This window comes from Triticum aestivum, chromosome 4A (assembly GCF_018294505.1).
Source record: "Triticum aestivum cultivar Chinese Spring chromosome 4A, IWGSC CS RefSeq v2.1, whole genome shotgun sequence".
Classification (NCBI taxonomy): domain Eukaryota; kingdom Viridiplantae; phylum Streptophyta; class Magnoliopsida; order Poales; family Poaceae; genus Triticum; species Triticum aestivum.
The window spans coordinates 300,001,699-300,027,615 of record NC_057803.1 but is presented as its reverse complement, the minus strand read 5'-3'; the positions used below and the strand labels follow the sequence as shown (position 1 = coordinate 300,027,615).

The window sequence follows — 25,917 nt, the reverse complement described above, 5'->3', positions numbered from 1 at the left end:
GGTAGCGGCATAAAAATGATTCATGATGTAAATTTACAAGCATGCTAGATATCAACATTTAGGCATTCAGCCTTGGAATGAAATTTTGCAGTTTCTCCAGAAAATAAATAACACACATGAAAGGTTGTTTGAACCAAGAGGTGCTGATCCTTCAGGTTTCATCCACCTTCTTCTGAACTTACGATAGCACAAATTAGAATGTTGCCTCAATGTGATGAAATGCAACCTTATTACTGGCTTACTGATTTCAAGACATTAATACAGTGAACCATTTCAGGAAAGATATAGCATTATTCCCAAGAAGGAGCAGTTTCCAAAACAGCAAGATGTATGCATGTCATCAAGAAATTTAGTAGTGCAAATGGATATAATGTACCTTGTACAAAAGCAGTTACCACTCACGTGTATAATTTTTCAAATGGCTGGCCAACTTAACTCCAAATAATTGTACAGCTATTCCTAAGCAAAAAAAATGAATGGACTGACAAGTAATGATGCACACATTTAGGATATACAGCAAGGCAAATAACGAAACGAGGTTCTAAGAGAAACAAAGGAAATATAACCTATTCGAATTCACGACATAAAGAAAAACAATGCAAGTCAATCAGTTGAAGATCTGTTCCCAAAATAGAGAGGTACTCCCTCCATTCCAAAATAAGTGTCGTGGTTTTAGTTCAAATTAACAAAGAAGTTAGATGGGAGATATATCAAAATCTAGAAAGGTGGTAACCCATAACAGGTTCATACCTGGGAGGATGCTTTAATTCCAAGAAAGAGTTCCACGAACTGAAAAGGAGAAAGCGGATATTAATATACGAATAAATAGATAAGGTGATATTGGTCAACAGTACAATTTTGCAATTGGATGCCGCGAACACAGGATTCATATATAAACAAGATCAAGTATACAGTGCAACCAAACTAATGCCACAACTTACAATTATTAACACTTGAAAGCTCATGGTAGGAAGACAGAACAGCTTTTAACCTAATTTGTTCAACCCCAATCATGGACATGCTGACAATTACTGGCTATCATATCATTGAAGTGAGCCAAAATATTTATACATATGAGGACAAATGTGGGCTTCTTTGTGACTTGACATACGAGGACCACAACTTTTCACGTCGCTTCCACTTTGCATTCACTAGCCACCCCATTGCCTCCCCTTCCTCCTCACAACCTCCCCTTATTCCGTATTTCCCATACTTACCCTTCATTTTTCCCATTAGAAAAACCTATATTTATCCCTTTGTGGATCGCATCCACTATGGCCTCCCAAAAACACCCCGTCCCTGCCACCACCACTTTACCAGCACCAAGGTGGAAGTAATGTAGGTGCAGCTGGCAGTTATGTATTCGTTCGGTATCATATGCAATACTACCTAATGTCTGTATCAACATGAACTTACCACTACAGTGGTAGCATGGGTTGTTGGCTCAAACTAATTATTACTGGATTGATTAAGAGCAAATATCATTGATGAAACAGTTAAATTTCTACTTACAATACTACCATCTTAAAAAAGAATTATCAAGGAGTACATGAAAAGGTTATTAACAATAAACCGATTAAGCTTTTTGCGCACACTGCACTAAGTATAACTCTGTAAGGGGATATTTTTTTATGTGAACTGCATTTTCTCTACAGAAGCATTAGAACGATTATGGCATACATAATAACAACTGGTCATAGGCATCCTGACTCGGTAACTAAGAACCTAGCAGTTGATCAGAACTAACGCGATAAGCACTAAACATCCTTAGAGAACTAGTAGCTTATAACTTAACTAATAACGAGAGGACTAACACTGTATGCTATCATCGCCAAAGAAAAAAAAACTACTATGTGCTAGGGTTCGGAAGCAGCAACGCGACCACCACTAACCACAGCTGACTACTTCCAGACTTAGCTGCTTCACAATCGATCAACCGCACGGGCCATGTAGTTAATCGCAAATAACTAACCAATCGGAGGGATCGGATACCGTGAAGCCGGTCTAGATGTGGAGGGGATGTGGAGAAGGCGAACCTGCTGCGAGGAGTCGTCGGCAGTGTTGGGGCGAACGTGGACGACAAGGTGGGGAGGGAAGTCGCAGTACACGCGGCAGTCTTCTCCGTACACCGCCGCCACCGCCTCCACCTCCAGCCGCACCTCCTCCTCGACCTCCGCCGCCATTGCCTCCAGGGGTTGTCCACGCCCTCACTCTCGCCTACAGGCGGACCACAGGTCGCCTGCCCACGACGATCTAGCAGGTGGACGGCGAGCGACGAGGGGCCCAGCCGCCAGAGCGATCTGTGATCTGGTTCTCTGGACTCGGGGCCACATGTGGGTGCGCTCTTCTTTTTTTAACCCGAATGATAACGCTGTGTAATACAGTAGTTTGCATTTCGTCCACCCGCGCTACATTACGCGAATCTTACAGCAATCAACCAGATTCTTCCGTGCCAGGTAGGCATAGTGTGGTGTGCGGGTGGTAGAGCGTTGCCCGAACGGCCTCCGGCATGACCCGCAGCGCGCGGTTGTCAGATTCGTCATGCGGTGGAACTGCCGCCCGCCCAGACGCACGTACGATAACCACCTCCCCGCTTTCACGGCATGTAGCCGTTTTTCTCTGTGTTGTCTTCTCCTCTTTCTCATTTCTTCTTCTCATTTTCCCTTCCTCATTCTTGTTGAGACAGAGCCGCGACGAGTGGCGGTTCCGCGGCGATGCAGAGGCGATTCCTGGTTGAATCTGCGGCGAGACGACAGTGGAAGTCTCGCGGTGGCCTGTTGTCGTCGTCGTAGCGCACGCAACCGTTCCATCGTCGCTGGAGACTGAACCGCGCACAGGTATCACAATCGAATCCCTGCATTTCGCCCCCTCCTCTATGCTTCTGTGCGACGAATCCATGACGAATCTTAGGCGTAGTGGCAAGCTCTGTTGTTTCCCGTCGGCGGGGAATCATCGGCGCGTAGCTAGGTCAGATTGCGTTTGAGTTGTGGCCGCGGGGGATGGTTCGCCCATTAGTAGGGATTCATGCTCTGTTTTGGAGAGATGACTTGATTTTTGAAATCTAAATACAGTGGTCGGTGTTTGCGTTCATCATTCTTCGTTCCTCTTGTTTGATTTTCGTGCAATTCATGATGTGCCAGTAGGCATTGGCTCCCTGTTTGCTGGGAATCAGAGGTTGACATCATGGTTGGAACCCTAGATCTAGGGGTGGTTCCCGTAGTGAGCTTGTGTAGGGTTCATGTTAGTTTGCTCTGGGTAATTATGTGCAGGGTGATGGCAATCCTTTGCTTAGTGAAACGGTCACTGGTAGCGGAGCTACTTCAAATGCTTGGTAGATAAGAAAGCTGGCAACTTCAACAAAATTATATTTGATATACATGTTATTGATGTGTACCTTACTAGTACTCCTAGTAGCACCTGGGTATTAGATATCGATTCAGTTGCTAATATTGGTTAATCGAAACAAAAGCTGCGGAATAAATGGAGACTAGCTAAGGGCGAGGTGACGATGTGTGTTGGAAGTGTTTTCAAGGTTGACGTGATCACCATCGCGCGCTCCCTCTATCTTTGAGATTAGTGTTGAACCTAGATAAATGTTATTTGGTATCTGCGTTGAGCATGAACATGATTAGATTCGTGTTTATTGCAATACAGTTGTTCATTTAAGTCAAAGAATAATGGTTATTCTGTTTACATGAATAATACCTTCTATGGTCATGCACTCAATGTGAATGGTTTATTGAATCTCGGTCGTAGTGATACACATGTTCATAATATTGATGTCAAAAGATGCAAAGTTAATAATGATAGTATAATTTTCTTGTGGCACTGCCGCTTAGGTCATATTGGTGTAAAACGCATGAAGAAACTCCATGCTGATGGACTTTTGGAGTTACTTGATTTTGAATCACTTGACACATGTGAACCATGCCTTATAGACAAGATGACTAAAACAATATTTTCCGGTACAATGGAACGGGCAAGTGACTTGTTGGAAATCGTACATGTTGATGTGTGTGGTCCGATGAGTGTTGACGCGTGCAGTGGATATCATTATTTCCTCATCTTCACCGATGATTTGAGTAGATATGGGTATATTTACTTAATAAAGCATAAGTCTGAAACATTTAAAAAGTTCAAGCAATTTCAGAGTGAAGTTGAGAATGATCGTAACAAGAAGATTAAATTCCTACGATCCAATTGAAGGGGAGAATATCTGAGTTATGAGTTTGGCAATCATTTAAGACAATATGGAATTGTTTCACAGTTGACATCACCTAAAACACCACAGCGTAATGGTGTGTCTGAACGTCGTAATCGTACCTTATTGGATATGGTGCATTTTATGATGTCTTTTGCCGATCTACCACTATTGTATTGGGGTTATGCATTAGAGACAATTGCATTCACTTTAAAAAGGGCACCATCTAAGTCCGTGGAGACGACACGGTATGAACTGTGGTTTGGCAAGAAACCTAAGTTGTCATTTCTTAAGGTTTGGGGCTGCGAGGCTTATGTCAAAAGGCTTTAGCCGGGAAAGCTCGAACCCAAAGCGGACAAATGCGTCTTCATATGGTACCCAAAAGAGACAGTTGGGTATACCTTCTATCTTAGATCTGAGGGCAAAGTGTTTGTTGCTAAGAACGGGTCCTTTCTCGAGAAATAGTTTCTCTCAAAAGAATTGAGTGGGAGGAAGATATAACTTGATGAGGTTGTTGAACCTTTACTTCAACCAGAGAGTAGCATAGCACAGAAAGATGTTTCTATGGCACCTATGTCAGTTGAAGAGGAAGCTAATGATGATGATCATGAAACTTCGGATTAAGTTGCTGTCGAACCTCGTAGGTCGACAAGGGTACGTACAACTTCTAAGTGGTACGGTAACCCTGTCTTAGAGGTCATGTTGTTGGACAACGTGAACCTACGAGCTATGGAGAAGCAATGGTGGGCCCGGATTCCAACAAATGGATAGGAGCCATGAAATCGAGATAGGATCCATGTATGAGAATAAAGTATGGAATTTGGTGGACTTGCCCGATGATCGGCAAGGCATTGAGAGTAAATGGATCTTTGAGAAAAAGACAGACGTTGATGGTAATGTCACCATTTATGAAGCTCGACTTGTCACAAATAAGTTTCCGACAAGTTCAAGGAGTTGATTATGATGAGACTTTCTCACTCATAGGGATGTTAAAGTCTGTTGGAATAATGTTAGCAGTTGCTGCGTTTTCAATTACGAAATCTAGCAGATGGATGTCAAAACAAAGTTTTCTTAACAGTTTCTGTGAGGTAAGGTTGTATGTGATACAACCAGAAGGTTTTGTCGAAGGTAGATGTAGAGGTAGCATGCCAACGGCGATCACATCGACCTTGGAACCATTCCCGACGCGCATCGTCACCTCGTCCTTAGCCAATCTTCGTTTAATCTGTAGCCCCTGTTTCGAGTTACAAATATGAGCAACCGAACTAGTATCAAATACCCAAGTGCGACTACGAGCATTAGTAAGGTACAAATCAATAACATGTATATAAAATATACCTTTGTTCACTTTGCCATCCTTCTTATCCGCCAGATACTTGGGGCAGTTCCGCTTCTAGTGACCAGTCCCTTTGCAGTAGAAGCACTCAGTTTCAGGCTTGGGTTCAGACTTGGGCTTTTTCCCGGGAGTGGCAACTTGCTTGCCATTCTTCTTGAAGTTCCCCTTCTTTCCCTTGCCCTTTTTCTTGAAACTAGTGGTCTTGTTAACCATCAACACTTGATGCTCCTTCTTGATTTCTACCTCCGTAGCTTTGAGCATAGCGAAGAGTTCGGGAATTGTCTTATCCATCCCTTGCATATTATAGTTCATCATAAAGCCTTTGTATCTTGGTGGCAGTGATTGAAGAACTCTGTCAATAACACTATCATCTGGGAGATTAACTCCCAGCTGAGTCAAGTGATTATGATACCCAAACATTTTGAGTATGTGTTCACTGACAGAACTATTCTCCTCCATCTTGCAGCTATAGAACTTGTTGGAGACTTCATATCTCTCAACTCGGGCATTTGCTTGAAATATTAACTTCAACTCTTGGAACATCTCATATGGTCCATGATGTTCAAAATGTCTTTGAAGTCCCGATTCTAAGCCGTAAAGCATGCACACTGAACTATCGAGTAGTCATCAGATCGAGCTTGCTAGACGTTCATAACATCAGCATCTGCTCCTGCAGCAGGCCTTTCACCTAGCTGTGCATCAAGGACATAATTCTTCTATGCAACAATAAGGATAATCCTCAAGTTACGGACCCAGTCCGTGTAGTTGCTACCATCATCTTTCAACTTAGCTTTCTCTAGGAATGCATTAAAATTCAAGGGAACGGTAGCACAGACCATTGATCTACAACATAGATATGTAAAAACTGCCAGGACTAAGTTCATGATAAATTAAGTTCAATTAATCATATTACTCAAGAACTCCCACTTAGATTGACATCCCTCAAGTCATCTAAATGACACGTGATCCAAATCAACTAAACCATGTCCGATCATCATGTGAGATGGAGTAGTCTTCAACGGTGAACATCTCTATGTTGATCATATCTACTATATGATTTACGTTCGACCTATCGGTCTCCAGTGTTCCGAGGACATGTTTGTACATGCTAGGCTTGTCAAGTTTAACCTGAGTATTCCGCATGTGCAAAACTGTCCTGCACCCGTTGTATGTGAACGTAGAGCCTATCACACCCGATCATCACGTGGTGTCTCAGCACGACGAACTGTCACAACGGTGCATACTCAGGGAGAACACTTATACCTTGAAATTTTAGTAAGGGATTATCTTATAATGCTAACACCATACTAAGCAAAATAAGATGCATAAAAGATAAACATCACATGCAATCATAATATGTGACATGATATGGCCATCATCATCTGGTGCCTTTGATCTCCATCTCCAAAGCATCGTCACGATCTCCATCGTCACTGGCTTGACACCTTGATCTCCATTGTAGCATCGTGGTCATCTCGCCAACTATTGCTTCTACAACTATCGCTAACGCATAGTGATAAAGTAAAGCAATTACATGGCGTTTGCATTTCATACAATAAAGAGACAACCATAAGGCTCCTGTCGGTTGCCAGTAACTTTTACAACACATGATCATCTCATACAATAACGTATATCATATCATGTCTTGACCATATCACATCACAACATGCCATGCAAAACAAGTTAGATGTCCTCTACTTTGTTGTTGCAAGTTTTACGTGGCTAGTACGGGCTTCTAGCAAGAACCGTTCTTACCTACCCATCAAAACCACAACAGTGATTTATCAAGTTTGTTGTTTTAACCTTCAACAAGGACCGGCCACAGTCAAATTCGATTCAACTAAAGTTGGAGAAACAGACACACGCCAGCCACCTTATGCAAACTAGCTGCATGTGTGTCGGTGGAACCGGTCTCATGAACGTGGTGATGTAAGGTTGGTCCAGGCCGCTTCATCCAACAATACCGCTGAATCAAAATAAGACGTTGGTGGTAAGCAGTATGACGATCACCACCCACAACTCTTTTGTGTTCTACTCATGCATATCATCTACGCATAGACCTGGCTTAGATGCCATTGTTGGGAAACGTAGCATGCAATTTCAAAAAAAAACCTACGCTCACGCAAGATCTATCTAGGAGATGCATAGCAACAAGAGGGGGAGAGTGTGTCGACGTACCCTCGTAGACCGAAAGCGGAAGTGTTTGACAATGTGGTTGATGTAGTTGAACTTCTTCTCGTTCCGACCGGTCAAGCACCGAACGTACGACACCTCCGAGTTCTGCACATGTTCAGCTCGATGACGTCCCTCGAACACTTGATCCAGCAAAGTGTCGAGGAAGTAGATGAGTTCCATCAACACGACGGCGTGGTGACGGTGATGGTGATGTGATCCACGCAGGGCTTCACCTATGCACTACGAGAATATGACCGGGGGTGTAATCTGTGGAGGGAGGCGCCGCACACGGCTAACAGAAGTTGATATGTGTTCTAGGCGCCTCCCCCCTCATATATATAGGTGGGAGGGAGAGGGAGTAGCCAAGGGGGTTCCCCAAGTAGGTTGAATCCTAATTGGGGTCCCTCCCCAATTCGGCCCCTTTCCTTTTTCACCAGAGGGGGAAGGAAAGAGGAGGGATGAGGGAAGGAAGGGGGAGGCTGAATCCCTCCCCTTCCTTCTCTCTTCCTCCCTTTCCTTTCCCCTCTGGTGCGGCCCATATGGGGGGCACAACAACCCCTGCTGGCTGCTGCATTTCCCCTCTTGGCCCATTAGGCCCATATCTTTGCCGGAGGTGCCCGGAACCCCTTTCGGGTGACCCGATATGTACCCGGCACCCCCGAAACACTTCTGGTGTCCGAATACTATCGTCCTATATATCAATCTTTACCTCTCGGCCATTTCGAGACTCCTCATCATGTCTGTGATCTCATCTGGGACTCCGAACAACATTCAGTCACCAAATAGATCACATAACTCATATAATACAAAATCGTCATCGAACGTTAAGCGTGCGGACCCTACGAGTTCGAGAACTATGTAGACATGACCGAGACACCTCTCCGGTCAATAACCAATAGCGGAACCTGGATGCTCGTCCTACATATTCTACGAAGATCTTTATCGGTCGAACCATAATGACAACATACGTTATTCCCTTTGTCATCGGTATGTTACTTGCCCGAGATTCGATCGTCGGTATCTTCATACCTAGTTCAATCTCATTACCGGCAAGTCTCATTACTCGTTTCGTAATACATCATCTCGCAACTAACTCATTAGTCACTTTTCTTGCAAGGCTTCTTATGATGTGTATTACCAAGAGAGCTGAGAGATACCTCTCCGATACTCGGAGTGACAAATCCTAGTCTCGGTTTATGCCAATCCAACCAACACCTTCGGAGATACCTGTAGAGCATCTTTATAATCACCCAGTTACGTTGTGACATTTGATAGCACACAAGGTATTCCTCCGGTATCTGGGAGTTGCATAATCTCACAGTCAAAGGAATATGTATATGACATGAAGAAAGCAATAGCAATAAAACTGAACGATCAATATGCTAAGCTAACGGATGGGTCATGTCCATCACATCATTCTCCTAATGATGTGATCCCGTTATAAAATGACAACTCATGTCCATGGTTAGGAAACCTTAACCATATTTGATCAATGAGCTAGTCAAGTAGAGGCTCACTAGGGACAGAGTGTTTTGTCCATGTATTCACACATGTATCAAGGTTTTCGATCAATACAATTCTAGCATGAATAATAAACATTTATCATGAATAAGAAAATACAAAATAACAACTTTATTATTGCCTCCAGGGCATATTTCCTTCAAGAGAGAGGGCAGTCGCACCCTTGAGCACATCTCTACGCCACGATGCTGCCTCTCCTCTCCCTCGCATCCCTCTTCCTCTCCGTAGTGCTTAGCGAAGCTCTGCTGAGATTCCGCCACCACCAGCGCCACCACATCGTCGTGCTGCTGGTGGACTCGAGGTACTACTTCACCATCGCTCGCTGGATCGAGGAGGTGAAGGTGTCATCAAGCCGTATGTGTGTTGAACATGGAGGTGCCGTCCGTTCAGCACTTGGAATGGGAGATTGCGGGACGGATCATGATTGGATCACGAAGACGTTCGCGGGACAGATCATGATTAGATTGCGAAGATGTTCGACTACATCAACCATGTTTCTTAATAGTTCCGTTTAGCGATCTACAAGGGTATGTAGATCCAATCTCTCCTCTCGTAGATGGTAATCTCCTAGATTGGATCTTGGGTGTTCGTAGGAAATTTTTTGTTCCCATGCAACGTTCCCCAACGGTGGTATCAGAGCTAGGTCTATGCGTAGATGACATCACGAGTAGAACACAAAGGAGTTTGTGGGCGTTGATATTTAGATTGCTTCCTTCCTTGGTCTTTTCTTGATTCGACGGTATTGTGGGATGAAGCGGCCTGGACAAACCTTACATGTCCACGCACGTGAGACCGGTTCCATCGACAGACATGTGACTTTATTGCATAAAGATGGCTGGCGGGTGTGTGTCTCTCCCACATTAGTTGAATCGGATTCGACAAAGGCGGTCCTTGTAGAAGGTTAAATAGCAACTTGCATATCACCGTTGTGGCTTTGCGTATGTAAGAATCGTTCTTGCTAGATACCCATAGCAGCCACGTAAAACATGCAACAACAATTAGAGGATGTCTAACTTTATTTTTAGGGAAAGAACAGCAGATGAAGCTAAAATTTTATTGAACAATATGTTGACTAATGAAAATAATTGGACACTTCCTGAACCAACTCCTAAGCCAACTCCGAAGAAAAGGGGTGTTCTATTTCTCAGTCCTGAAGATATGCAAGAGGCAAAGAAATGTATGAAAGAAAAAGGTATTGAAGCTGAAGATGTTAAGAATTTACCTCCTATTGAAGAAATACATAGTCTTAATTTACCGCCTGTTGAAGAAATACATGGTCTTGATAACCCGACACAGGTAGTAAAGGTAAACTCTCTTTATAGATATGATAAAGCTGAAATCCCTCCTACTAAGTTTGCTAGCCAATGTTTGGATGAGTTTGATAACTTTATGGTTAAGCAAGAAGACTTCAATGCTTATTTTGGTAGAGAATTAAAACATAATGCTTATATGATTGAACACTTGAGTGAGTATATGGCTAATGTTAAAGGTGAAATAAAACTTATTAGTAAACATGCTTCTATGGTTACCACTCAAGTAGAACAAGTACTTAAATCTCAGAATGATTTGCTCAATGAATTAAATAGTAAGAAAAATGATAATGTTGTTAGAGTTATGACTAGAGGTGGTAAAATGACTCAGGAACCTTTGTATCCTGAGGGCCATCCTAAGAGAATTGAGCAAGATTCTCAGAGAAATAATATTGATGCACCTAGTCCTTCTAAGAGGAAGAAAAAGAAAAATGACAGGACTTTGCATGCTTCTAATGAACCTGTTGATGACACACCTGAGAATCCCAATGATATTTCTATTTCTGATGCTGAAACACAATCTGGTAACGAGCATGAACCTAGTGAAAATGTTAATAATGATGCTCATGTTGATGCTCAACCTAGTAATGACAATGAAGTAGAAACTGAACCTGATGTTGATCTTGATAACCCACAGTCAAAGAATCAATGTTATGATAAGAGAGACTTTGTTGCTAGGAAGCACAGTAAGGAAAGAGAACCATGGGTTCAGAAACCCATGCCTTTTCCTCCTAAACCATCCAAGAAAAAGGATGATGAGGATTTTGAGCGCTTTGCTGAAGTGGTTAGACCTATCTTCTTGCGTATGCATTTGATTGATATGCTTAAAATGAATCCTTATGCTAAGTATATGAAAGGTATTGTTACTAATAAAAGAAAGATACCGGAAGCTGAAATTTCCACCATGCTTGCTAATTATACTTTTAAGGGTGGAATACCTAAGAAACTAGGAGATCCAGGAGTACCAACTATACCATGCTCCATTAAAAGAAACTATGTTAAAACTGCTTTATGTGATCTTGGAGCTGGTGTTAGTGTTATGCCTCTCTCTTTATATCGTAGACTTGATTTGAATAAGTTGACACCTACTGAAATATCTTTGCAAATGGCTGATAAATCAACTGCTATACCTGTCGGTATTTGTGAGGATGTGCCTGTTGTGGTTGCAAATGTGACTATTTTAACGGACTTTGTTATTCTTGATATTCACGAGGATGATAGTATGTCTATTATTCTTGGAAGACTCTTTTTGAATACCGCAGGGGCTGTTATTGATTGCACCAAAGGCAATGTCACTTTTCATGTTAATGGCAATGAGCATACGGTACACTTTCTGAGGAAACAACCTCAAGTTCATAGTATAAACTCTATTGGAAAAAATCCATCGATTATTTTTGGAGATTTTGAATTTCCTCTTCCTACTGTCAAGAAGAAATATGATATCCTTATTGTTGGGGACATGCATATCCCCGTTGAGGTAACCTAGTGTTATTCGAAAATTCTTCGGTTCCATGTTATTCGGAATGAGTTTGTTAACAAGACCTGATCAACCTTGTTAGTGGATTCCTTTGGATGAGCATGAGATGGATGAATTTATAAAACACAACTCTCTGTACCCTCTTTTTACTTTCTGTTATTTATATTAAATAAAGCAAAAAATAGTAATTTCTGTCTATTTTCTGAATTATCCATGCAATAAAAAATACCTCGAAAATAATAGTTCTCCAAATGCCCTGAAATCTAAATATGATTTTTTTTGAAATATTTGAGAATATCTGGCACTGAGAACACAGCAGGGGGAGCAAGCACCTGGCCACGAGGGTGGAGGGCGCGCCCCTGCCTCGTGAGCCCACAGTGGCTCCCCTCCACTTATTCCATCTACCACACACTCCTTCCTCCCACAAACATCACCAACCAGCTCAAACCCGAGTCCAAGCTCATCTTGCTGCCATTTTCGATCTCCTTGCTCAAAGCTCCATTCACAAAACTGCGTTGGGGGATTGTTCCTTGGCATGTGACTCCTCCAATGGTCCAATTAGTTTTTGTTCTAATGCTTTATTCATTGCATATTTTTGCTGCTTAGGTGACCCTGTTCTTGAGCTTGCATGATATATCCTCTAGGCACTTGTAAGAGTAGTTGCTATCAATTTTGTTGAGTTTGGTTCACTTTTATTTTGAAGTTACTAAAAATTTCAGAAATTTTTAGAAAAAGATGAAGAGATTTTTTAGGGGCTCATCGAGCCGATACTTGAAGGATAAGCAAAGTGAGGAGGATAAGAGGCCCAAATATAATCTTCCTTGCACCGCGGAGGTTCGGCCATGTGAATGGCCTTGTGATGATTTCTTGAGAGCCACTGGGATTTATGATGATTTCTATGAATTGGCTGAGAATGCAGGCCTCACCGCCTTCCTCCACGACCAACGCGAACAGTATCTCTTACTCACCAATATCTTTGTGCAAAACTTTCATTTCCATGCTGGGAGCTCACCACCTACGATGGAATTTTATTTATATGATGAGCATAAGGAAATGTCACTTCATGATTTTTGTCAGGTTTATTTGATCCCTTTCGAGGGCAGTGTAGAGGAACCACATCGTGACAATGTGGATGGGTTTATTGATACCATTGTTGTAGGGGAAACGAGGAAGGTTTCTGACGCATGAATTACTAGCATACACTTTCCTGTTCTATGTTACTTTGGTATATTTGCTAGTAGATGCTTAATTGGGCGTGGAAACTGTGGAAACCTGAGTGCCCTTGATATTGTTATTTTGTGCCATGCCTTATTTCGTGATGACACATTCAGTATGGGCGCTATTGTTGCAAAGTGGTTAAATCTTAACTGTACTAAGGGTCCCGTCCTTGGAGGCATCTTCGCCTCGCGCCTCGCTGCACACTTTAACATACCTATTAGGCATTATGAGAAGGAAAAGAAGTTGCTACCTCCTGTTTATCTAGATTATAAGAGTATGTAGCACATGATTTTATTGTTAAGAATAGGGAAAAGGCGCTTAAGTACAAATTAATATTTGGTAAAAATCATCCTGAGACTATTACCCTGCCCGCTCCTTCCTTGTTTGATTTATCTACAGGCAAGTACCTTGTTCCGTTGGAGGCCATTCACGCCTACCGGAACCCTACATCAGCTACAGAGCCAGAGCCGGAACCACAATTTGATCCTCCACGACAGTCTGATTACCAGTGGGATTCGGAGGTGATTGCCAACTAGTGGCAATCCGAGGCTTCTTCACAGTACAACCCCAACTATTAATTTGGATATCCGCCAGGCCAGCCGTGGCCATAGACCAACTTAGGCCAAAAGACTAAGCTTGGGGGAGTATGTATTTCTCACCGACATTACATTCATGTTCACACACTCATTGCTAGTTGTCGGTGCTCATACTTTTTCATTGTATCATCCATGCTAGTTTATTTTCCTTTTTATGCTTTCTTCTTGTGTGTTTAATAAACCTTAAGAAAAACAAAAAAAATTAGTTGTAGCTTTTAATTAGTTTACTTTCCATGCTTGTAGTAGTAATTAAAAATAAAACCCAAAAAGATTTCTCGTTCTTCTTTTGCTTGTTGGGAGCTTTCCCCTGTAAATAATTTTATTTCTTTTCTTTTTCTTTTGGGGTCGATAGGAGAAGACCATAATGAAAATGTTGAGTGGCTCTCATATGCATATTGTTGATCTAACAAAGAGTGCATATTACCTTGTCTTCTCTCTTGAATTGAATGCTTGCAGATTCCAGCTTAGCCAATGCACGTGCACTATTATTATTTTCCACACTATTCGGTCATGCAAGTGAAAGGCAATAATGATGCTTACATGATGAACTTATTGAGATGAGAAAAGATGGTACGAACTCGACCTCTCTTGTTTTTGTAAATATGATTAGTCCATCGTACCTGATTCAGCCTATTATGAATAAACATGTTTGCAATGATAATTATAGACTATAGTTGCTTATGCCATGCTTAATTAGCTAGGAGCTTATAATGGTTTACCTTGCGTGCTAACATGCTATTAAAATGGTTGTAATGTTGTATGATAGGGTGGTATCCTCTTTTGAACGATTCGAGTGGCTTGACTTGGCACATGTTCACGCATGTAGTTGAAACAAAATCAACATGGCCTCTATGATATTTATGTTCATGGTGCATTATATCCTACTCATGCTTGCATTCAGTGTTGATTAATTTTAATGCATGTTCATGACTATTGTCGCTCTCTAGCTGGTCGCTTCCCAGTCTTTTGCTAGCCTTCACTTGTACTAAGCGGGAATACTGCTTGTGCATCCAATTCCATAAACCCCAAAGTTATTCCATATGTGTCCACCATACCTACCTATATACGGTATCTACCTGCCGTTCCAAGTAAATTTGTATGTGCCAAACTCTAAACCTTCAAATAAACATTCTGTTTTGTATGCTCGAATAGCTCATGTATCAAGTAGGGTTGTTCGTATCTTCCATGTTAGGCAGGTTATTCTCAAGAGGAGTGAACTCCGCTCCTCACTCACGAGAAAATGGCTGGTCACCGGGATGCCCACTCCCATGCTTTATGCAAATCAAATCAAACTAATTGCAAACAAAACTCCCCCGGGACTGTTGTTAGTTGGAGGCACTCATTGTTTCGAGCAAGCCATGGATTGATGCTTGTTGGTGGAGGGGGAGTATAAACTTTACCATTCTGTTTGGGAACCACCTATAATGTGTGTAGCATGGAAGATATCGCCATCTCTCGGTTGTTATGTTGACAATGAAAGTATACCGCTCAAAATATTATTCATATCAATTTCAAAACTGAGCTCTGGCACATCTACAAATCCTTGCTTCCCTCTGCGAATGACCTATCTATTTACTTTTATGTTGAGTCATCATCCTCTTATTAAAAAGCACCAGTTGGAGAGCACCACTGCCATTTGCATTCATTACTGTTAGTTTACATTGAGTATGACTTGACTGGATCTCTTTTACCATGAATTACAATGTCTAGTCAGTCCTTGATCTTTAAAGGTGCTTTGCATTTATGTTTTGCGATCTCAGAAAGGGCTAGCGAGATACCATCCTGTCATATCATATTATGATTGTTTTGAGAAAGTGTCGTCATCCGAGATTTATTATGATTGCTCGCTAGTTGATTATGCCATTGATATGAGTAAACATGAGACCTAAATGTTACTGTGAGTATGGTTAGTTCATAATCTTTGCTGAAAACTTGAATGCTGACTCTACATATTTACAACAACAAGAGCAAACAGAGTTTGTAAAAGTTTTTCTTTATCACTTTAAGTTTATCAACTGAATTGCTTGAGGACAAGCAAAGGTTTAAGCTTGGGGGAGTTGATACGTCTCTGTCGTATCTACTTTTCCAAACACTTTTGCCCTTGTTTTGGACTCTAACTTGCATGATTTGAATGGAACTAACCCGGACTGACGATGTTTTCAACAGAATTACCATGGTGTTATTTTTGCATAGAAATAGAAGTTCTTAGAATGACCTGAAGATCCACGTCAGGGGGGGGGGCTCCACCTATCCACGAGGGTGGGGGCGCGCCCTACCCCCCTGGGCGCGCCCCTTGCCTCATGGCCCCCCTGATGCTCCACCGACCTCAACCCTAACTCCATATATTCACTTTCGGGGAGAGAAAAACCAGGGAGAAGGATTCATCGCGTTTTACGATGTAGAGCCGCCGCCAAGCCCTAAACTCTCTCGGGAGGGCAGATCTGGAGTCTGTTCGGGGATCCGGAGAGGGGAATCCGTCGCCATCGTCATCATCAACCATCCTCCATCACCAATTTCATGATGCTCACCGACGTGTGTGAGTAATTCCATCGTAGGCTTGCTTGACGGTGATGGGTTGGATGAGATTTATCATGTAATCGAGTTAGTTTTGTTAGGGTTTGATCCCTAGTATCCACTATGTTCTGAGATTGATGTTGCTATGACTTTGCTATGCTTAATGCTTGTCACTAAGGGCCCGAGTGCCATGATTTCAGATCTGAACCTATTATGTTTTCATCAATATATGAGAGTTCTTGATCATATCTTGCAAGTCTATAGTCACCTACTATGTGTTATGATCCGACAACCCCAAAGTGACAATAATCGGGACCACTCCCAGTGATGACCGTAGTTTGAGGAGTTCGTGTATTCACTATGAGTTAATGCTTTGGTCCGGTACTCTATTAAAAGGAGGCCTTAATATCCCTTAGTTTCTAATAGGACCCCGCTGCCACAGGAGGGTAGGACAAAATATGTCATGCAAGTTCTTTCCATAAGCACGTATGACTATATTCGGAATACATGCCTACATTACATTGATGAATTGGAGCTAGTTCGGTGTCACCCTATGTTATGACTGTTACATGATGAACCGCATCCGGCATAATTCTCCATCACCGATCCATTGCCTACGAGCTTTCCATATATTGTTCTTTGCTTATTTACTTTTCCGTTGCTATTGTTATCATCACTATAAAACACCAAAAATATTACTTTTGCTACCGTTACCTTTTACCACTATTACCATTACTATCATATTACTTTGCTACTAAACACTTTGCTGCAGATATTAAGTTTCCAGGTGTGGTTGAATTGACAACTCAGCTGCTAATACTTGAGAATATTCTTTGTCTCCCCTTGTGTCGAATCAATAAATTTGGGTTGAATACTCTACCCTCAAAAACTGTTGCGATCCCCTATACTTGTGGGTTATCAATGGCCATATCATGTCACTTATGATTTGCATGTGATGTTAATCCTTTTATGCATCTTATTTTGCTTAGGACGATGGTAGCATTATAAGGTGATCCCTCACTAAAATTTCAAGATAAATTTGTGTTCTCCCCAAGTGTGCACTGTTGCAAAAGTTTGTCGTTTCGAAGCACCACGTGATGATCTGGTGTGATAGACTCTACGTTCACATACAATGGGTGCAAGCAAGTGTTGCACATGTGGAACACTTGGGTTAAACTTGACGAGCCTAGCATGCACAGACATGGCCCCGGAACACAATAGACTGAAAGGTCGAACACGAGTCATATAGTAGATATGATCAACATAGAGATGTTCACCATTGAGACCACCTCATCTCACGTGATGATCGAACTTGGGTTGGTGAATTTTGATCGTGTTACACTCAGACATCCAGAGGGATGTTGATTTGTGTGGGAGTTCTTAGGTAATATGATTAATTGAACTCATTTATCATGAACAATAGTCCAAGCTTTGCAAATTATGTTGTAGATTAATAGCTCGCGTTGTAGCCCCCTGTTTTAATACGTTCCTAGAGAAAGACTAAGTTGGAAGATATTGTAAGCAATTATGCTGACTAGGGCCGTAGTCTGAGGATTGTCCTCAATGCTGCACAGAAGACTTATGTCCTTGATGCACCGCTCGGTGCGCCAACCCCTCTCGTGTCGTCTGTGGATGTTGTGAACATCTGGTAGACATGTTTTGATGACTACTTGATAGTTTAGTGCGCCATGCTTTACAGCTTAGAATCGGGGCTCCAAAGGCGTTTTGAATGCCATGGAACATATGAGATGTTCCAAGAGCTGAAATTGGTATTTCAGGCTCATGCCCGTGTTGAGAGGTATGAGACCTCTGACATGTTCTTTGCCAACAAGGTGGAGGAGAATAGCTCAGCCAATGAGCATCTGCTCAGAATGTGTGGGTGCTTCAATCGCTTGAATCAAGTGGGAGTTAATCTTTCAGATAAGATAGCGATTGACAAAGTTCTCCAGTCACTATCACCAAGGTACTAGAGCTTCGTGATGAACTATAACATGCAAGGGATGGAGACGATCTTGGAGCTGTTTGCCGTGCTTAAAGTTGTGAAGGTAGAAATCAATAAGGAGCATCAAGTGTTGATGGTTAATTAACAAGACCACAGGTTTCAAGAAGGGCAAGGAAAAAGAAGGGAAACTTCATGAATGGAAAACCAGTTGCCGCTCCAGTGAAGAAACCCAGGGTTGAACACAAACCAGAGACTGAGTGCTTCTATTGTAAGGGGAACGGCCACTGGTAGTGGAGCTACTCCAAATGCTTGGTAGATAAAAAAGCTGGCAACTTCAACAAAATTATATTTGATATACATGTTATTGATGTGTACCTTACTAGTACTCCTAGTAGCACCTAGGTATTAGATACCGGTTCAGCTGCCAATATTGGTAACTTGAAACAAAAGTTACGGAATAAACAAAGACTAGATAAGGGCAAGGTGATGATGTGTGTTGGAAGTGTTTCCAAGGTTGATGTGATCACCATCGCACGCTCCCTCTACCTTCGAGATTAGTGTTGCACCTAGATAAATGTTATTTGGTGTCTGCGTTGAGAATGAACATGATTAGATCATGTTTATTCCAATACAGTTGTTCATTTAAGTCAAAGAATAATGGTTATTCTATTTACATGAATAATACCTTCTATGGTCATGCACCCAATGCGAATGGTTTATTGAATCTCGATCATAGTGATACACATGTTCATAATATTGATGCCAAAAGATGCGAAGTTAATAATGGTAGTACAACTTTCTTGTGGCACTGCCGCTTAGGTCATATTGGTGTAAAAATGCATGAAGAAACTCCATGTTGATGGACTTTTGGAGTCACTTGATTTTGAATCACTTGACACATGTGAACCATGCCTTATGGGCAAGATGACTAAGACCCCATTTTCTGGTACAATGGAACGGGCAAGTGACTTGTTGGAAATCATACATGCTGATGTGTGCGGCCTGGTGAGTGTTGACGCATGCAGTGGATGTTGTTATTTCCTCACCTTCACCGATGATCTGAGTAGATATGGGTACATTTACTTAATAAAGCATAAGTCTGAAATGTTGGAAAGTTCACGCAATTTCAGAGTGAAGTTGTGAATCATCGTAACAAGAAGATTAAATTCCTATGATCCAATCGAAGGGGAGAATATTTGAGTTATGAGTTTGGCAGTCACTTAAGACAATGTGGAATTGTTTCACAGTTGACGCCACCTAGAACACCACAGCATAATGGTGTGTCAGAATGTCGTAATCGTACCTTATTAGACATGGTGCATTTTATGATGTCTCTTGCCGATCTACCACTATTGTATTGGGGTTATGCATTAGAGACAACTGCATTCACTTTAAAAGGGCACCATCTAAGTCCGTGGAGACGACATGGTATGAACTGTGGTTTGGCAAGAAACCTAAGTTGTCATTTCTTAAGGTTTGGGGCTGCGAGGCTTTTGTTAAAAGGCTTCAGCCGGAAAAGCTCGAACCCAAAGCGGACAAATGCGTCTTCATAGGATACCCAAAAGAGACGGCTGGGTATACCTTCTATCTTAGATCCGAGGGCAAAGTGTTTGTTGCTAAGAACGGGTCCTTTCTCGAGAAATAGTTTCTCTCGAAAGAATTGTGTGGGAGGAAGATATAACTTGAGGAGGTTGTTGAACCTTACTTCAACCAGAGAGTAGCGCAACACAGAAAGATGTTTCTATGGCACCTACGTCAATTGAAGAGGAAGCTAATGATGATGATCATGAAGCTTCAGATTAAGTTGCTGTCAAACCTCGTAGGTCAACAAGGGTATGTACAACTTCTGAGTGGTACGGTAACCCTGTCTTAGAGGTCATGTTGTTGGACAACATGAACCTACAACCTATGGAGAAGCGATGGTGGTCCCGGATTCCAACAAATGGCTAGGAGCCATGAAATCCGAGATAGGATCCATGTATGAGAACAAAGTATGGAATTTGGTGGACTTGCCCGATGATCGACAAGCCATTGACAATAAATGGATCTTTGAGAAAAAGACAGACGCTGATGGTAATGTCACCATTTATGAAGCTTGACTTGTTGCAAAGAAGTTTCCGACAAGTTCAAGGAGTTGACTATGATGAGACTTTATCACTCATAGCGATGCTAAAGTCTATTGGATTTATGTTAGCAGTTGCTGCGTTTTCAATTTTGAAATCTGGCAGCTGGATGTCAAAACAAAGTTTCCTTAATAGTTTTCGTGAGGTAAGTTTGTATGTGATACAACCGGAAGGTTTTCTTGATCGTAAGGATGCTAAAAGGTATGCAAGCTCCAGCGATCCTTCTATGGATTGGAGCAAGCGTCTCGGTGTTGGAATATACGCTTTGATGAGGTGATCAAATCTTTTGGGTTTATACAAAGTTTGCAAGAAACTTGTATTTACAAGAAAGTGAGTGGGAGGACTACAAAATTTCTGATAAGTAGATGTGGATGACATATTGTTGATCGGAAATGATGTATAATTTCTAGAAATAATAAAGGGTTGTTGGAAAGAAGTTTTTCAAAGGAAGACCTGGATAAAGTTGCTTACATATTGGGCAATAAGATCTATAGAGATAGATCAAGACACCTGATAAGACTTTCACGGGCACATACGTTTACATGATTTTGAAGGAGTTCAAAATGGATCAGTCAAAGAAGGAGTTCTTGCCTGAGTTGTAAGGTGTGAAGTTGAGTAAGACTCAAAGCTCGACCATGCCAGAAGAAAGAGAAAGGACAAAGGTCATCCCCTATGCCATAGCCATAGGCTCTATACGGTATGCCATGCTGTGTACCGCACCTGATGTGTACCTTGCCACGTGTATGGCAAGGGGGTACAAGAGTGATCCAGGAGTGGATCACCAGACATCGCTCAAAATTATTCTTAGAAGAATAAGGAAATGATTCTCGCTTGTGGAGGTGATAAAGAGTTCGGCGTAAAGGGTTACGTCGATGCAAGCTTTAACACTAATCCGGATGATTATGAGTAGAGTTTCTCGGTTATGGAGGTGATAAAGAATTCGGTGTAAAGGGTTACGTCGTTGGAAGCTTTAACACCATTCCAGATGACTCTAAGTAGCAAACCGGATACGTATAGTGGAGCAGCCATTTGGAATAGCTCCAAGTGGAGCATGGTAGCAACATCTACAATACAACATATAGATTTGCAAAGTACATGCAGATCTGAATGTTGCAGATCCATTGACTAAAACCTCTCTCACAAGCATAACATGATCAAACCCTAGAACTCATTGAGTGTTAATCACATGGTGATGTGAACTAGATTATTAACTCTAGTAAACTATTTGGGTGTTAGTCACATGGCGATGTGAACTATGAGTGTTAATCACATGGCGATGTGAACTAGATTATTGACTCTAGTGCAAGTGGGAGACTGTTGGGAATATGCCCTAGAGGCAATAATAAATTGGTTGTTATCATATTTTCTTGGTCATGGTAATCGTTTATTATCCATGCTAGAATTGTATTGATCGGAAACTCAAATACATGTGTGGATACATAGACAACAAGTTGTCCCTAGTCAACCTCTACCGGACTAGCTTGTTGATCAAAGATGGCTATGGTTTTCTAGCCATGGACATGAGTTGTCATTTGATAATGAGGTCACATCATTAGGAGAATGATGTGATGGACAAGACCCAAACTATAAATGTAGCATATGATCGTATCAAGTTTATTGCTATTGTTTTACGCATGTCAAGTATATGTTCCTATGACCATGAGATCATGCAACTCACTAACACTGGAGGAGTACCTTGTGTGTACTAAACGTCGCAACATAACTAGGTGACTATAAAGGTGCTTTGCAGGTATCTCCGAGGGTGTTTGTTGAGTTGGCATGGATCAAGACTGGGATTTGTCACTCCGTATGATGGAGAGGTATCTCAGGGCCCACTCGGTAATACAATATCACAATGAGCTTGCAAGCAATGTGAATAATGATTTAGCCACGAGATCTTGTATTACAGAACGAGTAAAGAGACTTTTCGGTAACGAGATTGAACTATGTATGGAGATACCAATGATCGAATCTCGGGCAAGTAACATACCGATAGACAAAGGGAACTGCATACAGGGTTAGTTGAATCCTTGACATCAAGGTTCGACCGATAAGATCTTCGTACAATATGTAGGAACCAATATGGGCATCTAGGTCCCGCTATTGGTTATTGACCGTAGAGGTGTCTCGGTCATGTATGCATAGTTCTCGAACCCGCACGGTCTACACACTTAATGTTTGGTGACGATATAAGTATAGTTGAGTTATCCCGGCAAGTATTGGGGGCCACATGGGCCAAGGGGAGGGGGCAAGCCAGCCTACTAAGGGGCTGAGCGCCCCCCTCACCCCATCTCATGTAACCAGGAGGGTTGGGGCGCCCCTCTAGGGTTCCCTCCACTCGGCTTGGGGGGCAAGTCACCCTAGGGGAGATCCCATCTGCCCTGGCCGCCGCCCCCCTAGGGGAAACCCTAGGGGCACCACCCCCTCCTCCCTTTCCCTATATATAGAGAGGTAGAGAGAGAGGGTAGCCGCACCCTTTAGCACATCTCTATGCCACGACGCTGCCTCTCCTTTCCCTCGCATCCCTCTTCCTCTCCGTAGTGCTTAGCGACGCTCTGCTGAGATTCCGCCACCACCACCGCCACCACAACGTCGTGCTACCGGAGGACTAGAGCTACTACTTCACCATCGCTCGCTGGATCGAGGAGGTGAAGGCGTCATCAAGCTGTACGTGTATTGAACACGGAGGTGCCGTCTGTTCGGCACTTGAATTGGCAGTTCGCGGGACGGGTCGTGATTGGATCGCGAAGACGTTTGCGGGACGGATCATGATTGGATCGCGAAGACGTTCGACTACATCAACTGCGTTTCTTAACACTTCCGCTTAGCAATCTACAAGGGTATGTAGAGCCAATCTCTCCTCTCGTAGATGGTCATCTCCTAGATTGGATCTTGGGTGTTCGTAGGAATTTTTTTGTTTCCCATCCAACATTACCCAACACGTTTGTTCCCCTGCGAGGCTCCATGCCTAACAAGATTGTTCTTGCGACTTTGTTGGGTGCTATGAAAACCCATGGTGAGGTGTTCGAGATGAATCTGCTCATGTACTTAATTGTCCGTCTTTGTGCCTACCATGTCGCTATGTCCAAGCAACAAATGCTTTCCTATACTGGTGATTGTTCTTTAATTTTTCCTTTTGTTGCCATCTCCTCTTTTGTTGTCATGTAGTTGCATGTTTTTCCCTCTGTTTGAAGTTTTCTTAACTGTGCACATGTGTCCATTTTTTAAAAATTCTGCAGGCGAAGCTGAAAGACGTAAAAAACATGAACTGGTGCAAGTTCATTGTTGACTTCTTGCATGATGTTTTTGCAAATAAGATGTACCAGAAGGGATGCCGCCTACACCTAATGGTAAATTTTTCTTTTTCTAAATGCTTCATCGTGGCATGTTCGTTCTGTTTTTGACAAGCTAGAGTCTGATCACGATTAGTGTAGCGCATTCTAGATGGCAATCGTACTTTTTTAAACACTTGTAATGAGTAAATAAGTGGCAACTGCATTTGACCATATATGGCAACTATAGTTGTTCACATATGGCAAGCACAGTTGCTTACACATGGCAAGTGTAGTTGTTCACACACGACAAATCCAGTTAATGCTAAATGGCAACTACACAATAGTTTGTCCTTCAACCCAAGCCACTTGTAATGAGTAAATAAGTGGCAACTGCAGTTGATCATATATGGCAACTATAGTTGTTCACATGTGGCAAGCATAGTTGCTTTCACATGGCAACCATAGTTGCTTCCACATGGCAATTATAGCTGTTCACACACGGCAAATCCAGTTAATGCAACATGGCAACTACATAGAGGTTCATACTACAACTCACAAGCCACATGGCAACTAGTGTATGTTTGCATGTTACGCATGGCAAGTGCTACACTCACCCAGATGGCAAACATGTCAACGTGAAACATGGCAAGTTTTTGTTAATAGAGTCACCATGTGAGAATGCATCCTCAACCATATTGCAAATGCACTCTTCTTTCCACTTTTCTGTAATGTTTCCGTTATTCAAGATTTACTTTATTGCCATTTATTTCACATGACGTTCCTATTGAAATTTGACATGTTTGTACTCACTTTTCTCCTTCACCTTTACATGTTTTCCAACTCATGTACGTCGACGGTCTTGATCTCTCTACTGTGAAGTTTCCCGAGTTAGGAGGCCCGCCTCCTCCACATAAGTTTGTCGTATTTGCCTGGACCTACAAAGCTGTCAAGGTTGTGCTTGCCGCAAACAGGAAAACTGACACAACGTACGACAAGCTACAGGTTAGTCTTCCTTTTCGCCCACATGGCAACTGCAGTTCACTCGACATGGCAAACAACTTTTAACCCACATGTCAATTATGGATGTTCCCACATGGCAGTAGTAGTTCGTTCTCAACACCAGTCATACATTCGGAAAAGTGCATACGAAAAATGCAGCTTTGTTCACACTTCACATCGCAATTGTTGCTGTATCATATGGGAAATTTTTGTGCTCTTCATACGCCATACAGTTTTGCAGATATGCGCGATCCATGTTTGCTGTCAATGTTTCCGGACCTGTCTTTTTTGATGTTTTTGCAGCTGATGACCAAGCATGCTATGGACTACAATTTTTTTGGTGGGCCACACAATTTTAGCAAATGGTTGGATGTGCATTCAGCCCCATCTTATTCTGCCGAGGTAATGGAACACACAGTTGTTTTTTAATGACCCTTTTGCATTTGAGATTTTTTTTGCGATTTATCTTTTTATATCGCTACTCTTTTTCTATGACACTCACTGTTTATTTTGTTTGCTATAATCAGGCCAGGGCTCCTGTCGAGCATCTAGTTGGGTAGTTCTACTTCTGGCATGAGCAACCTGCTTGGGAAGTTGGTTGAAGGCTGGACATCATACACTAGTTATGATGGCGATGCAATTGCCAGGAAGTTCACTTCTTTGGTTGGAGAACGTACTCATCGTCCAACTAGTTGCCATGACCGATAGACTATAACAGTTCTCAGGAGCTCCCTGACAAAGTTGTTTGGTGGTGACGACACTGGTCGTGACAATGATGGGGATGATGAAATGGAGAATGTGCATCAAGACACTGATCATGATGAAACTCATGAAGTTCGGGACGGAGATCCTAGTGAGAAGGCTCCACCGGTTGTACCAGCATCCGAGGGAGGCAATGCATCCATCGTCGTGGGTGACATCAATATTACTGCTTCAAAGAGGGGTAGGGTGCCAGAGGATGCCCCTACCGGCAAGAAGCTCAGGACTGATCCTGTTGCCGCTAGGAGGATGTTTGTTCTATTGTTACTTCAATGTCCTTTTTTCATCAGCTATATGCCATGTTTTCACTATATTTAGACTTTTCTTGCCTGAGTTATTCGTTGGCAGCGAGGCGATAGCTAGTGAATGAGCAACTAAAAAAACAAGCGGGCATGTCCTCTCACGCTTCCCCTTGGTTGACGAAGGCGGTACCCACTGTGTCTGGTATGATGTCCACCCGCTCGCCTCCTC

General features: G+C 42.3%; 1 protein-coding gene across 1 annotated transcript in view; it reads right to left on the bottom strand.

The window, feature by feature from the left end:
* LOC123086001 (E3 ubiquitin-protein ligase RNF25) overlaps positions 1-2,339 on the bottom strand; it is a 36,010-nt gene extending 33,671 nt beyond the window's left edge. Inside the window, exons 1-2 of the mRNA XM_044507700.1 lie at positions 2,037-2,339; positions 751-789 (exon numbers count right to left, since the gene is read on the bottom strand). Coding sequence (XP_044363635.1) covers positions 751-789; positions 2,037-2,183 — 186 coding nt within the window. The 5' untranslated portion in view covers positions 2,184-2,339. The remainder of the gene's footprint in view (positions 1-750; positions 790-2,036) is intronic.
* Positions 2,340-25,917: the final 23,578 nt, after the last annotated feature.